At 39.5% G+C, this 17,080-nt stretch overlaps 1 protein-coding gene across 1 annotated transcript; it reads left to right on the forward strand.

Annotated features, from left to right (window-relative positions):
• The first annotated feature begins 1,691 nt into the window (after positions 1 to 1,691).
• Positions 1,692 to 13,402, forward strand: LOC139159200 (vomeronasal type-2 receptor 26-like). Its single transcript, XM_070736551.1, has 7 exons — positions 1,692 to 1,766; positions 2,757 to 3,073; positions 3,872 to 4,163; positions 4,647 to 5,435; positions 6,143 to 6,355; positions 10,229 to 10,355; positions 12,498 to 13,402. The coding sequence occupies exons 1-7, from the start codon at positions 1,692 to 1,694 to the stop codon at positions 13,400 to 13,402; spliced, it is 2,718 nt and encodes a 905-aa protein (XP_070592652.1).
• Positions 13,403 to 17,080: the final 3,678 nt, after the last annotated feature.

Raw genomic sequence — 17,080 nt, forward strand, 5'->3', positions numbered from 1 at the left:
TTTGCTGCACAGGTCTTCAATCAATTCAGTGTCCGTATCAGAAGAATCCAAAGTGATCATGGCGGTGAGTTCATGTCTCAGCGATTCCAGAACTGGATGAGACGCAAAGGAATACGGCACCAAGCTTCAGCCCCTTACACTCCAGCTCACAACGGGATTGTTGAAAGACGCCAAGGTGTTCTACAGACTACGTATCGCTGTCTCCTAGAAGACGCTGATCTCGACAATGCTTACTGGGGCGAAGCACTAAGGTCTGCAAACTACCTTGTTAATCGTACTTGGAGCAGTGTTTTAAAACAAACTCCATACTACATGTTTTATGGGAAGAAGCCTGACATTCAAAACCTCCACATTTTTGGCTCGTATGCCATGGTTAACATTCCACTGGCCCAGAGAAAGAAGGGCAGTCCAGTGGCAGAAAGACTGAGATTTATAGGTTTTGATGAAAGTTCCAAGTACTACAAATTTACTGACTCTAACTACAGAGGTGTTATTTCCAATTCAGCTAAATTTGAGGAAGATACAAATTGGTACAGAATACACAGTAATGATACTTCAGTTTATTTTCCTAAAGATGTTCAAGGTACAGCACAACCTGATTCTCAGATAGCTGTTCCAGTTGTTCCAGTTGTTCCAGATGTTCCAGTTGTTCCAGATGTTCCAGATGTACAGTCTTCACCAGTCACAGATGATGTTACTAGCGATGCAAATGAAGACGGAGATGACCAAAATGAATGGACCACGGTTCTAAGCGGTTCCAAGAGAACCACAAAAGGAGTTCCTCCTCAGAGATATCAAGCGCAAGTAGCTCAAAAACTGTTTCCTGTTATTTGCAATAATGTTTTACTTCCTCCTGATAATTTTCATCAAATAAGACATTTACCTGAACCTGAACAAGAAAAATGGTATGATGCCATGCAAGCTGAACTTGACAGTTTAAAGAAACTTAAGGTGTACAAACACGTTGACCCTCCAGAAGACAAGAGAGTTATTGGTACACGATGGGTCTACAGAATTAAACGAAAGCCAAACGGTGAGGAACTATACAAAGCAATATTAGTAGCACAAGGCTACGCTCAGACTTTTCCTGATGATTACACTGATACTTATTCACCGGATTGAAACAATATGGTTTAATGTGGCACAGATGTCTCATTGACAAGCTAAATTCAATGGGCTTTATTAAGTCCGACTCTGATCAATGCGTGTTTACAAAAGGGCAAGGTAATGTTTATGAAATTGTTCTTCTTTATGTTGATGATATTGTTTACTTTGGTCCAAATCAATGTATGAGTGAGATTTTTGCAAAAGGTTTAGAAAAATATTTCAAACTGAAAAGCTTAGGACACATTCATGATTACTTAGGAGTTCAGATTCAGAAAACTCAGAAGGGGTTTAGCCTCTCACAAGCAAACAAGATTGATCAACTTTTGCAACAATGCAACATGGCTGATGCATGCCCATGTCGGTCTCCAATGCAGACAGACTTTTACAAGTTGACATACCAAAACAGTCCCTTGTTTAAGGACCAAACACTTTATCGCTTAGTCATTGGGTCACTGTTATACATGAGCAGTTGGACAAGACCCGACATTTCACTTAGTGTGAATTTGTTGTCACGACACGTAGGCAACGCAACTACATTTCATTGGACATGCATAAAGAGATTGCTCAGATACATGAAGCACACGATGAACATGAAGTTGTTCTTGGAACCAGAACACAACAAGTATCCTGAATTGATTTGCTATGCAGATTCTGATTGGGCGAGTGATATTGAAACTTGTCAAAGTACTTCTGGTTTTATAATCTTTTTGAATGGTTGTCCAATTTATTGGAAAGTTAGAAAGCAAAAATTTATTTCTTGTTCTTCCACTGAGTCCGAATATGCTTGTGTTTCTGACTGTTGTAATGATTTAACCAATTTTTCTGCTCTCATTAATAGTATCTGGGCTGATCCAATGAAACCAATTGTTATTATGGAGGATAATACTTCAGTTAAATTCATTGCTGAAGCTGAATATGTGGGAGCCCATTCACGGCACATCGACTTAAGATATAAGAATGCAAGAGAATATGTGCAACAAGGATTTGTGAAACTACAATATGTGCCTACAAATGAACAGCTCGCTGATGTGCTGAATAAACCACTGCCAGTCGCCCAACACGAATACCTCTCAGAGAAAATGTGCCTTATGTGAACCAATGTCCCTGATGACTACCAAAGAAGGGGTGTCACGCTGAAAATTGCCAGCCACAGAGACATTCAGTAGTTAAAGAGTTAATGTGTGCCTTCTCTCTGATCACTCCCACAAATGCACATCATATCCTATTTAATCATATCCGCCTGCTTATGTAGCATGCACATTCCTTTCTAATTTGCCATGTTTCTAAGCTTTTTATAGAGTGTCTGCCACGGCACAGTTACTTTCTCTTTTAAATAAAGTATGATTTTTTTTTATTCACTCTGCCTGAGTCTCTTTTGTAAATCCATCCCTAACAGGGTTCAAGGTTACAGATTTCTTTCTTAGCAAGAGAAGACAGGCAGCACTAGAATTAATCGCCATCAACTTAAGGTGGCACCAAACTAATTTTGGGTGATCTTCCCCAGGTGTTTCTGGAGACAAGAGAGTGCATTGAAAGACAACACTCAATTTCTTTCTTTCTTCAGTATCACTGCCTAGACATGTCCAGAAAGCAAGGATCACAAGCCCTCTAAGAGTATAACTATGATTTTTCATGATGGTTTTCTCCAGCTTCTCCTTCACACATGGAGGCCCAGAAGTAGTTCAGGATCCCCAGAGGAGATGTTGCTTCTTATAGTAATTACTAAAATCCTGGTCTGTGAGATATCTCCTGATATTTCTCCAGTGATTACCTTTGGTGTAAACATCAGAGTGAAGCAACTTGAAAGGGATCTCATCTTGCATCACGAAAGGATAAATGTCTCAGGTCATACTCCGTGTTGCACAAATTTTGGGGGCATTCAGGGACTGTGCTTCTTCCTCTCCTTTTCAGGTGAAGTTCAGTTTATCTCCCTCTCAATCAAGAAAGTCACTCTCATTTCCATCTTGTGAGAGTGGTTTGATTTCTTCAAACTCAATTGTTCTTCCTTAGAATTAGGAAGATAATTGATTCAGTCCCATGAATTATGGACCTCCTCCTTCTGTTTCTGCTTCTGCTGATGTCCCAGCCAGTCTCTGGGAAGCTGAGAACGAAGTGCCTGCAGAGTTTTCAGAAACATGAGGGAAGAAAACTATGGAGCTATTACAGGCCAGGAGACTACCTCATTAGTATATTCTCTTTTGCCACAGTAATATCTGATACAATGTTGTCTTTCAACACAGCTCCTTATACTCAATCTCCCTCGTAAGTCATTCAGTGTGATGGAATTGCATTCTCTCCATTTCCAGTCTTCTTTTCTTTCACTTACTGCTATATTGTATGACCTGTTTTAATTTGTTGAATCATTTGGATTACCATGGCTTCTCTCACATCTTATTTTTTCAGACCCAAATCTAAATCTAACCCCCCACCTTCCAAGTCTTGTAGAACCCTGAATTAATTACAACTAGTTTACTGAAAAAAATGTATTTACCTCTATCCAATCCATTTCCCTATTTTTATAGCCATTCATTGATATTCAATGCCTGATTTCAGTAAGAATGCATTATGGTTTTGTTTTTAGAATTGCTTTTCTGGGTAACTTATGGTAAGTCCTCTTTGCTGATGATTCTATTTTAATGGTTGAATTATTTTGAATCTTGATCATTGCACAAATTAAATTGAGCACTATTACAAAGAATGATATGTTTGTGAATATTAAATCTTCCCAACCTTCGTAATAATTAAACGGTGGTATTTTTTACAGTATTACATTTACTAATCCAGAAAGAATCCTATGTTTCGTTTTTGCCATTGAAGAAGTCAACAAGAATTTTCAACTTTTGTACAATCTCACACTTGGCTACAACATCCATGACAATTATTTGAACACCTGTGCCACTTCAGATGCCTTGCTGGACATGCTCTCAACTGGAGAAGCCAATGTTCCCAACTACAGCTGTGGCAAGAAGGACAACCTGATGGCTGTTCTTGATGGATCTCTTGATGACATTTCCATTCAGGTGTCAACTTTAGTAGGCACCTACAAAGTTCCACAGGTTTGTTCGTGTGTTTGTCTATCTGGTAAAGTGAGCAGGTTGTTGTTGGGTAGGTAATAGATTCAATCATATCTTTTCTTTGGAATTCAAGAACTGCTTTTCATCATGGCTATTGTGGACTCGAGTAAGACATGAATAAACTGGACACAATGTTAAGTATGGAACATTTAAGCAAATCTTCAAAATGAACTGATTTGCAATTGCAGTGCTCTAGATATAGAAGATACATCACATCTATTTTGTGAATGTTAATTTTATTAGAAAAGAGAAATACCAGTATCCTAGGTCCCACATTAGACAAATGCTTATAATAAAACATCCTAAAATTCTGGATATCGTATTGTTTATCTTGATACAGCTTAAGGGTTAAGAACCATAAACTATTATAATATATTTGTGAGAACCACACTGGATGTGTTAAAACCTTACATTTGGACTTCATCTGATCTAAATATAATACATTGTCCTTTATTGTTTCTTCAGATGAGTTATAGAATTGTTTCAGAGGCTCTGAGTGATAAAAGTCAAATTCCCTTTTTCCATCAGATGCTTCCTCAAAATGGGTTCCAATACTCAGGAATTGTTTATATCCTTCTCCATTTCAGATGGACTTTGATTGGTCTCTTTTCAACAGACACAGAGGAGGGAGAGAATTTCATGAGAACTTTCACTCCTATGCTTGTCAAAAATGGAATTTGTGTTGTTATCTCACAACAATTCTCAATGGCTAGAGCTACAGAACCTCTCAGAAATGCCATTTCTAAGTGGAAACAAGTCAATGTCTTTGTTCACTTCATAGAATTTTTTTCCCTTATGGATAGTGTTCGCCACATCCATTTAACAATTGAAGGTTTGCCAGGACCCATTAAAGGGAAAGTCTGGATCACCACAACAGTTGAGAAACTGACAATGGAAAGGCATACACTTCAAAAATATATGCATAGTTTTTGGGCATTTTCTTTTCAGGAAAGAAAATTGACAAATGATGATGCCTTTCAACGCAATCTTTATAGGGATTCCAAATTTGAAGACCAGTCTTTTCGCTGTTCTTTTTCAAAGCATTTCCTTTCTGTCCAGGGCCGGAGACGATGCACTCAGATAGCACCACTGCACATGCAAGAGAAAAAGAACAGGATTCTGATAAAGAATGACCACCGTGTTTTTAGTGTTGTTAAGACTCTGGCCCATGCCTTGAATGTTGCATATTCCTCAATATCTAGGAGGAGAAAAGCAGAGAAGAAACAGAGATTGGGGGCTCTAGAGCCATGGCAGGTATAGGTTCCTGACATGGATCCATCAAAACCAGTTCTTTAGAAAAAAGTCCAATGCCCACATAGGGGAACCATTTCAACTTACTTGTTCTGTGAAACACTAACAGGTTTGGCCAAGCTGAGGCCAGAGTTAGTTCACCAGATTATGTTCCAAAGAGCAGGGATTATCACAATTATATTTTGACATTACACACTTCTATTATAATTTTTAAAAATGTATACATTGTAAATAAATTCCTGTACTTATGGGTTTGTAATTAGAATGATAGAATTTTATATTCCTACATATTAGCTAAATCTGGGAGCATTTAGTATAACCCTTCCTCACTGCAGGAGTCCAATTAAAGCTTTTCAGATTGATGGCTTCTCAGTCTTTGCATTTAGCTGTGGTGGTACAGTGATTACAATATAAGTATTGCTGCCAGGAGTTCGATCCTGACCAGCTCAAGGTTGACTCATCCTTCCATCCTTCCAAGGTTGGTTAAATGAAGAGCCAGATTGTTGGGGGCAATATGCTGATTCTATAAACCATTTAGAGAGGGCTGTAAAAGATCTGTGAAGTAGTATAAAGTCTAAGTGCTAATAGTATTTAGGCAAATAGTGAAGGGAGGACTGAACATCTTTGTTTCACTGGCTGAGCTTTAAAATTGCTCCCTCTTTTAGGATGTTTCAAATTGCTTTCAAAATTCCTGGATGTTTCAATTCTAGTTCCATCCCTTTCTGGAGAAGAATGAGTTTTACAATTTTTCCTGGGAAAAACTATACTTGGACCAAAGTGGAAATGTAGCAGCAGATCTGAATATCATAAGCTGGTTGCTTTTCCTGAAGAAGGATCCCATCAAAGAGCAACTAGGGAGTCTTGAAAGACAAAAGCTTATTATCAACCAAGATGTTCTTTCACAGCTAATATTGCTCAACAAGGTGCTTGAAAATATTGAAAACTTTTCTATCTGTATTGTTGGTGTTAGTGTCCCCTGAAAGAGCAGGATCAGATATTTTTAAATAGCCCATATCTGACCAGGGTTATTTTTGCCTCCTTTTCAACTGCCTGGGATAGGCCTCCCACTCAGACATGGGTTCCTACCCATTCAGTCCAGTTCTATAGAACCAGTAGTAACTGGGCAGCTTGGGTCTCTGGAATCGGCAGCGACCCACCCCTGCCACGTGTCTCAGCCTGTTCTCTCAACAGCGTCACAAATGCTGCAATTTTGGTTTTCATTTTTGCGCATACACAGAAGCTTTTTTAAAGTACTTATTTTATTCATTTATTTTATTTATTTAACAAAATATGTACAAGATAGTAGGCATCGGTATAAACAAAAACAGAAGCAAAGTAGGTGCAGGTAAATTTTGACAATAGGACAGTAAGACAGGGATGGTAGGCAAAATGATGCACTTATGCATGCCCCTTACAGACCTCTTAGCAATGGGGTGAGGTTGACTGTAAACAGTCTAAGGTTAAAATGTTTGTAGTGCATTCCAGGCTGAAGTCAAAATTTTCAGCAGTCGACTTTGGAGCGGTTTACATTGAGTTTATTTTATTTTATTTTGTTTTGTTTTGTTTTGTTTTATTTTTTTATTTTTATTTTATTTTATTTTATTTATTTATTTATTTATTTATTTATTTTGTTTTGTTTTATTTTATTTTATTTTATTATTTTATTTTATTTTATTTTATTTTATTTTATTTTATTTTATTTTATTTACTTACTTACTTACTTATGTACTTACTTACTTACTTACTTATTTACTTACTTACTTATTTTGTCCAATACATAATACACATTGAAGAGAAATGTAATAATATAAAAAAAGAAAAGAATAGAAGATATAAAAGTATAGGTGAACATATTTGAAAGGAAGAAAAGATAAATGAGATAAGGCGAGACAATTGGACAGGGGACGGAAGGCACACTGGTGCACTTGTGCATGCCCCTTACTGACCTCTAAGGAACCTGGAGAGGTCAATCGTGGATAGTCTAAGGGAAAAATGTTGGGGGTTAGGGGTTGACACTACTGAGTCAGGTAATGAGTTCCACGCTTCAACAACTTGGTTGCTGAAGTCATATTTTTTACAGTCAAGTTTGGAGCGGTTAATATTAAGTTTCAATCTGTTGCGTGCTCTTGTGTTGTTGCGGTTGAAGCTGAAGTAGTCATTGACAGGTAGAATGTTGCAGCATACGATCTTGTGGGCAATACTTAGATTGTGTTTTAGGCAACGTAGTTCTAAGCTTTCTAGACCTACTTTGAATCTATTGTATATTAGTGAATTGTTGCGGTTGAAGCTGAAGTAATCATTGAGTGGTAGGACATTGTGGCAGATAATTTTATGAACTACATTTAGATCAGATTGAAGGCAATGAAGTTCTAGGCGATCTAAGCCCAAAATTCCAAATCCAATGGAATAAGGTATTGTGTTGCGAGTAGGGAAGTAGAGGACCCTTATTTTGAAATATTTCTGGACGTTCTCAATTGTATTAATGTCCAATATGCAGTGCAGGTTCCAGACAGGTGAGCTGTATTCGAGAACTGGTCTAGCAAATGTGTTGTATGCTCAGGTTAGCAGTGTAATTTTGCCATTGAAGTAGCTATGCAAGATTAGAGTAACTTGATCGAATTTGTAGTAATACAATTTGGAACACCACTACACCTGCTCCTACTGCTAAGAAGATGTTCAATCAAAATGGCACCAAAATGACTGGTCATATATAACATAATGCCTTAAACTAGAAAATTGAAGCAGTGCAAATGACTTTGACCCCCCCCCCCAAAAAAACACCACTTTCTATAATGAGATGAAGAGGGTCAATTTGTAATGAAATGCTACTTAGGCTTGTCTTTGAATTCAATTGCTTATCTTGATTGTCAACTGCCAAGTCTTCCACTAAAACAGAGAATTCTCCAAATTTAAGTCATAAATATATGTGGGTCTGTCTTTCCATGTCATCTAATTGTAGTTCTAATTTTGGGAGGTAGTGGAGGGGAGTGGATTTTTTTTGGGGGAAATCTATGGTTCTTGGGGGCTCAAATATTTGGACAAAAGTAATGATTAACAACAAAACTGTAATTCTTCAATAGAAAGGACTTTGTCTTGAATACCTAACTGGCAGTGAAGAGCTACCAATTTTTTTTACTACCACACTGTGGGTGTGGGTTATATAGGATGCCCTGCATTTTCTTTCAACATCTAAAAAAATGTACTCTCCAAAAAGACCTTGATACTCTCCAAAAAGACCTTGACGCTGTTTCTGAGTGGTCTAACACATGACAACTCCAAATCTCAACTAGCAAATGCTCTGTCCTATACATTGGGATGAAGAATCTGAACTCCAAATACGAACTGAATAATCAAGTTATCACAGATAATCCCCACTCGGTTAAAGACCTTGGTATACTAATAACAAAAGATTTAAGTGCCAAAGCACACTGCAACAATATAGCCAAGAAGGCTTCAAGAGTTGTAAACCTAATCCTACGTAGCTTCTGCTCTGGCAATCTCACACTACTTACCAGAGGTTACAAAACTTTTGACAGACCCATCCTCGAATACAGCTCATCTGTTTGGAACCCATATTGCATCTCAGACATTAACACCCTTGAAAATGTCCAAAGATAGTTCACCAGAAGAGCCCTTCACTCCTCCACTCGAAATAGAATACCCTATGAGACTAGACTTTCAATCCTGGGCCTAGAAAGTTTAGAACTAAGACGCCTTAAACAAGATCTAAGTATTGACCACAAGATCATATGCTGCATCGTCCTGCCTGTCGGTGACTACTTCAGCTTCAGCTTCAACCACAACAACACAAGAGCACACAACAGATTTAAACTTAATATTAACCACTCCAAACTTGACTATAAAAAATATGACTTCAATAACCGAGTTGTTGAAGTGTGGAACTCATTACTGGACTCCATAGTGTCATCCCCAAAACCCCAACACTATACCATTAGATTATCTACGGTTGACCTATCCAGATTCCTAAGAGGTCAGTAAGGGGCGAGTACAAGAGCACTAGAGTGCCTTCCGTCCCCTGTCCTATTGCTCTCCTATATCTCCTATACCTTTTTTCTATTCCTATATCTCTTCTTCTATTCTTTCATTGATATGTTCTATTACTATATCTTCTTTTCTATTATTTCTTAGATATATTTTACTATAACTATCTCCTCTATAACCTTCATCATGTATTTTACTATGTGTATATAGATATATACCCACTAAAACCCTCATTGTGTATTGGACAAAATAAATAAATAAAATAAATAAATAAATCTTTCAGTGCAAATTGGGTGCTTTGGGGTGGAGCTCCATTTTTGCTATCCCACTGCATTCCACCCTGTTTGGGTAGCAGCCCACCGCTGCTAACTGGGCTTTAGAAATATCACTTTCTCACACAGGGCTCAACTTCATGTACCAGCAAAAGATGCCTTGATAAGTGACATATTCTCATGGTTTCATCTCTCTATAATTCTAGAAACAAGACAGTACTCTTTAGTCTTATTTCACCTTTATGGCAGCTGTATGAATTGAAAATATAAATGTACAGATATAACTAAATAATACCTCATTTAAGATTGTCAATCATAGTTTGTGAGGAATTTTTTCTTTATATCTTAACTGGAACAAGGATTTGTTTTGTTTTCAAAGGGGAATAGCTTTGCAATATTTTATATTTTCCTGATCCGTAATTCAAAAGTTTCTTTCTGAAGCACAGTTTCGTTTTATTTTAATCAATCTAATAAACAAAAACTTGGGAGATAATTTGGAATTAATTTTGTTTTTCTCCTTAGTCTCTGCCTCAGTCCAAATGTGTGAACAATTGTCACCCTGGATTTGCAAAACGGGCACGGAAAGAAGAACCAATCTGCTGCTATGATTGCATTCCTTGTCCAAAGGGGACAATCTCCACACAGGAAGGTGAGTGACATCAGAGGAAAAGGCATTGGATTCAATAAGAACATTTGATCAAAGTGGAAGTTAAAAGACATATCTGAACTCGACTATTTTATTCTTTATTGCTATTTTAAACATATCCAATTTATTCTATATTAGCAGGAATAAAATCTTGAAGAATAAGGCAGGAAGAGATGGAAGAAAGTAGTGCATTGGCAAGATGAATTCTGCTAAAGGAAGTATCTTTTCTACTTGTCAGCTTGAAAATTTCCTTCCTTGTTTACCATCTAAATTCATTGAAACTTGAGGATTGGTTTCAGGCAGAATGATCTACTTAGGAGGACTAGAGTGTTTAGTTTCAAGGGGAAAAAGACTTGTTCTACTTGGGCTGACTGGGGTTGGAACAAAGAAGCACCCACTTGCATAAAATTCAAACCAAAAATGAAACTGTATTTAAGAATGATTTGTACAAAACAAGGTCAGTATTTCTGTCCATGGTGGCAGAGTTCCTGGTCAAATACACACCAGAAGGTTTACTCTTAGGAATTTGGAAAAGATCTTATACCAAACAAACGCTATTCCTCATAACACATATAAGCACTGCAGTCAGAATCTCATTGGCACAAACATGGAAAAATGAACAAACTCCACCAGAGAGCTTAATTATTGATAAAATATATAAATGTATTGAGATGGATGAAATGACAAATTCAATTAAGGGGATTGAAAGTAAAAAATCTAAACGAATTTGGGAAAAATGGCACGAATGGATTCAAAACAAAGGCTGAAAATGTAACAATACAAAGTATCAGTATACAAAAGAAGGATAATAATTACCTTAGGAAGTATGACTTTTATTACTCTTTTTCTTCTCAATGTATCTCTCTATATTAATTAGTAAAATTTACTTATAATAATTATATGTAAATATACAAAATATAAAGAAATGTATCAGAAAGGTAATAGAAATGGATTAAGATCTGTTAAACTAGAACAAAACATGTGAGAAATACTGCTTTTACTCCTTATTCTTTTACCTTTTTTTCTTTTTTCTTTTCTTCTTCTTTATTTCTGGAAAACAATAAAGATACTTTATATATATAAAAAAAGAGTGGCTTGGCTGGGAGCAAAATCCAATTTAGACATTCTTCAGTGCTGTAATATCTTTTTAATCACAGACTCACAAATCTTCAGGTGTTCCTCAGACAGATGCATTTCTGCACAATGAACTTAAAGGGATAACAGCAGTTTGTTAGCAAAGCATTTCTGGAACCCCTGATCTAGGACCTCCACCATTAAAAATGTTGAAACACCACACCTCTTTACCCATAAATCCTTACTTATATACTCCGAGTTCACGGAGAGGGGTGGCATACAAGTCCAAATAAATAAATAAATAAATAAATAAATAAATAAATAAATAATAAATAAATAAATAAATAAATAAATAAATAAATAAATAAATACATACATACATACATACATACATACATACATACATACATCCTGTCTGGGTGTGGTCAACTGTTTTCTAGAGATATTCACCGTCTAAACTTTCTTCCATAGACTCACCTTCTAGAAATTTTCCTATAAAGATATTCTTGTCTGTCCAGAGTAGATGGACCACGAGGTCTTTTTCTGCTGTCAATCTTCTATGTTTCTATGCAGAGGCCAATAATGTGATGTACAAAGGCAAAAAATGGTTGAGGGGTGGGGGCCAGTGGGTGGGTAAGGCTTTGGCAACTTTCAGTGTATTAGACACACCAAAATGTTCAGTCTCTTTTAGGGGGAAAAAGTGTGTATTATACTCAGAAAAATACGGTATATCTTTTCATGTGACAATCTCAAAGTAATGAACATTTGGTGATAATTTAAAGTAGTGAATATACAACTTGAATAACAGTGTATTTGTGCTGTTATCAGAAAATAATGCAACACACACCCATTAAAGTCTAAAGTGCTAATATTAAACTGGATTGTAAGCTGCCTACATTTGGTTTAAGGTGGGCAACCAGAAATAAACCCTGTCTATGTCCATATCTATATTTCAGTTTACCAATTATTATGGCTTTCTTGTCTCTCAGCATCAGCTGTCATCCAAAGAAGGTCTTCGTTGGAATGTGAAAGTAGAGAATATAAAAATAATATTACTTACTGTTTTTTCAGATACTGAAAAATGCACCAAATGCCCAGATGATAAATATCCAACTGATGACAGAATCAAATGTATTCCCAAAAGACTAACCTTCCTGTCCTATGAAGAACATCTGGGTATCATCCTGGTCTCCTTTGCTGTACTCTTGTTTCTAACCACAGGCTTGGTTTTAGCCATATTCCTTAAATACCTAGAAACTCCCATTGTCAAAGCTAACAACCGTGACCTATCTTACATCCTCCTGGTTTCCCTCTTGCACTGCTTCTTATCCTCCTTTTTCTTCATTGGCCAACCAAGGAAAGCCACCTGCCTTCTCCGACAAACAATATTCAGCATAATCTTCTCAGTTGCTGTGTCTTGTGTGTTAGCCAAAACAATCATGGTAGTGCTGGCCTTCCTGGCCACGAAACCAGGGAACAGGGTGAGGAGATGGTTGGGGAAGCGCTTGGCCAACTCTATCATCCTTTCTGGTTCTGCTGGAAAAATTGTAATTTGTGCAATCTGGCTTGGAGTTTCTCCTCCATTTCCTGACTCTGACTTGCATTCTCAGCCTGGAGAGATCATCCTTCAATGCAATGAAGGCTCTGTCACCATGTTTTATGTTGTTCTCAGCTACATGGGTTTCCTTGCTGCCATTTGCTTCACAGTGGCTTTCCTAGCCAGGAACCTGCCTGGGGCTTTCAATGAAGCCAAGCTGATCACCTTCAGCATGCTGGTCTTCTGCAGTGTCTGGATCTCTTTCCTGCCCACCTACTTGAGCACCAAGGGGAAATATATGGTGGCCGTGCAGATTTTCTCCATCTTGGCTTCTGGTGCTGGCCTTCTGGGCTGCATCTTCTTCCCCAAATGCTACATCATCATCTTGAGACCAGATTTAAATACTAAGGAACATTTAAAGATAAAAGTTGGTATTTGATCATGACGTGGTTTCTCGAGCTCATAATGCTTAATTATTTATTACAGTTATTATTGAGTTTGCCTGCTTGTTTTGACAATTAAGTTTATTTTAAATCCAAAGAAATAAACATACAAAGAATGTAAGACTAATTTGTGATAAACAACAAAGTGTAAAATAAATAAATTAATAATTGAAATCGTCATGAAACTGGGGAAGGACAAGATAAGAAATAAGATTATATTATCTTATAGGTCTGACTGACTAAAGAAACACATGTTTGAAAAAAGTTTACCAGTCCGTTGGTGGGATTCTCTTCAGTGTACTTAAAAAGCAAAACAACATCTTTCCAATTTTGTAAAATTTTTATATTTGTGATTTTTTTATACAGCAAAGAGATGAGTTTAGAGGGGGGGGTTTGGAAATATAAATATTTTAAATATAAATATAAATGTTTTGTGAAACTGATTTAAAGACTATAAGTTAATTCCAAACTATTGTGGGAAAAATCTGTCTTGTTTTTTTTTAATCAATTGAAAAACAAAACCTTGAAGGTTGATTACCAGAATACAAGATGACCACTTCAAAGGAATCATGTGATTTGTGGGCCGTTAAAATGGTTGAACTTTTTAAAACTTTCTTATCGAGAAATTATTAGTGAAGGCAGACAAATCCTTTAGGAGAAATGCAAGAAAAAAGGAATTTAACATATATACAATATCTACATATCTACAGTGGTGTGTTGCTTCCGATTTGGCCTGGGTCTGCAAAGTGTCGGCAAGAGGCACTATACCCACTTGCATGGGACACTTCTGTGTACAGTAGAACCCCGACTTACGAGACTAATTGGTTCTGGAAGGAGGCTCGTAAGTCAGAACGCTCGTATGACGAAACATTGTTTCCCATAGGAAACAATGTAAAGTCAATTAATCCGTGCAACAACAAAAAAACCCGCTGCCGCCGAACACGGAAGTTAGCGTTCAGAGACAGCTGCGAAGCGGCGCGCGTGTTTTAAAACGTGGCAGCCGGCCTGGGGGGCTCGGGGGCTTCCCCCCAGCCCCCCAGGCCGGCTGTGACGTTTTAAAACACGCGCGCCACTTTGCACCTGTCTCCTGAAGCCGAACGCAGTAAAAAAGCCGTTTGGCTACGGGGTGGATTCTCCCTTCTTAAACGGGCAGTTGCAGCTTCTTTCTGTTTAGCGCTCGAACGCTGCGCTAAACAGAAAGAAGCTGCAACTGCCCGGTTAAGAAGGGAGAATCCACCCCGTAGCCAAATGGCTTTTTTTACTGTTTAGCGCTGGAACGCTGCGCTAAACAGTAAAAAAAGCCGTTTGGCTACGGGGTGGATTCTCCCTTCTTAACCGGGCAGTTGCAGCTTCTTTCTGTTTAGCGCTCGAACGCTGCGCTAAACAGAAAGAAGCTGCAACTGCCCGGTTAAGAAGGGAGAATCCACCCCGTAGCCAAACGGCTTTTTTACTGTTTAGCGCAGCGAACGCGGAAGTTAGCATTCCGGCTTCAGAAGACAGCTGCGAAGTGGCGCGCATGTTTTAAAACGTCAGAGCCGACATACGAGCAGCTCTACTTACGAGCTACTCGAGATAAGAGCTGGGAGGGGAGCGACATTTTTGTTCGCCTCCCGAGCTCACATTCGGGATACGAGCGCCAAGGAGCTGTCTCGGCTTCAGGAGACAGCTCCTTGGCGCTCGTATCCCGCGTGTTTTAAAAGGTTGCAGCCAGCCTGGGGTGCTGGGGGGGGGTGCTGGCAAGCCCCCCAGGCCGGCTGCAACCTTTTAAAACACGCGTGCCACTTCGCAGCTGTCTCCTGAAGCCGGAACGCTAACTTCCGTGTTCGGTTTCAGAAGACAGCTGCAAAGCGGCGCGCGTGTTTTAAAACGTGGCAGCCAGCCTGGGGGGCTCGGGGGCTTCCCCCCGAGCCCCCCAGGCCGGCTCTGACGTTTTAAAACATGCGCGCCACTTCGCAGCTGTCTTCTGAAGCCGGAACGCTAACTTCCACGTTCGGTTTCAGAAGACAGCTGCAAAGCGGCGCGCGTGTTTTAAAACGTCAGAGCCGGCCTGGGGGGCTCGGGGGGAAACAGGCTGGCTGCCATGTTTTAAAACACGCGCGCCGCTTTGCAGCTGTCTTCTGAAACCGAACGCGGAAGTTAGCGTTCCGGCTTCAGGAGACAGCTGCGAAGTGGCGCGCGTGTTTTAAAAGGTTGCAGCCGGCCTGGGGGGCTTGCCAGCACCCCCCCAGCACCCCAGGCTGGCTGCAACCTTTTAAAACACGCGGGATACGAGCGCCAAGGAGCTGTCTCCTGAAGCCGAGACAGCTCCTTGGCGCTTGTATCCCGAATGTGAGCTCGGGAGGCGAACAAAAATGTCGCTTCCCTCCCAGCTCTTATCTCGAGTAGCTCGTAAGTAGAGCTGCTCGTATGTCGAGGTTCCACTGTATGTGAAAAATGTTGCGTGAGCACAAACCAGTAGCAATGGGTTTTAGAACCTACTACTGATACAGGTATATCTGTAGCTGCAGAAGTGACCACAAAGACTATCTAGGCCTCTTTGCCCAATAGATGGAAAAGAAAATAAATTCAAAGAATGAGAAGGTCATTGAAGGAAGATAATAATGATTTTCTCTTTTATAAAAGTATTTAATGTACTAACAAGCTTTATAAACAATAGACATAAGCTATAGTACTCTTTTCTTTTATGAACTAAGCCAGGATGTATTCAGTAAAACAAAATAGGATGACTTTTTATTTTATTTATTTTTAGAGTTGAAAGCGACCTTGCAGGTCATTTCATCCAACCCCCTCCTCAAGCAGGAAATCCTACTCCACCCCAGCCAAATGGAAGTCCAATTTCTTTTTGAATGTGTCAAGTGATGGGGCATTCACAACCTCCACTGACAGGCTGTTCCACTGGTTGATCGTTCTCACTATCAGAAAGTTCTTCCTTATTTCCAGCTTGAATTTCTCCTTGATCAGTTTCCATCCATTGCTCCTGGTCTGATCCTCTGGAAAATAATGTGACCCCTGCTGTCTATGGCAAATGGCTGGGTTTTTTTCTCTCTGTTATTATTTGGGTTCTTTTTACCATATGCTTTAAGTCAAGAGTCATTTCTCTCTCTTTCTCTCTCCCCGTCTTGCTCTCTCTCTTTTTCTCACTTTCTCTCTCCCTCTCTTTCTATCTCTCTCCCCCTCTGGCTCTCTCTCTCTCTCTCGTTTTCTTTCTTTCTATTGCTTTCTTTCTTTCTCTCTCACTCTTTCTTTCTATCTCTTGGTTTCTTTCTCTTCTCTCTCTTGCTATCTCTCTCCCCCCTTTCTCTCTCTCTCTCTTTCTCACTTACTTTCTCTCTCCCTCTCTCTCTGTCAGCGAGGGGGCTGCGAGAGCGCTTTCTCCGAGCTCTTCGGGAATGCCTGCCCTGCCTCTACTGCAGCCCCCTTGCTGAAAGGTCCAGGACGAAAGCGCTCCCAGCAAAGGGGCTGCGAGAGGGGTGGGGCGGGCATTCCCCAAGCACACGGAGAAAGCCCTCTCTCGCAGCCCCCTGGCTGGGAGCGCTTTCGTCCCGAGGAGAAGCCGCAGCCGCCACCGCCGCGGTAGAAGTCGCACCCCAAGGCAGGAGGCGGCGGAGGAGGAGAGGGGGCGGATCGGGTGGGTGGGGGACAGGGCCGAGAGGCCAGGGGCGCGAGGGGGCCGG

Source organism: Erythrolamprus reginae, chromosome 2 (genome assembly GCF_031021105.1).
Source record: "Erythrolamprus reginae isolate rEryReg1 chromosome 2, rEryReg1.hap1, whole genome shotgun sequence".
In the NCBI taxonomy this organism is placed as follows: Eukaryota; Metazoa; Chordata; class Lepidosauria; order Squamata; family Dipsadidae; genus Erythrolamprus; species Erythrolamprus reginae.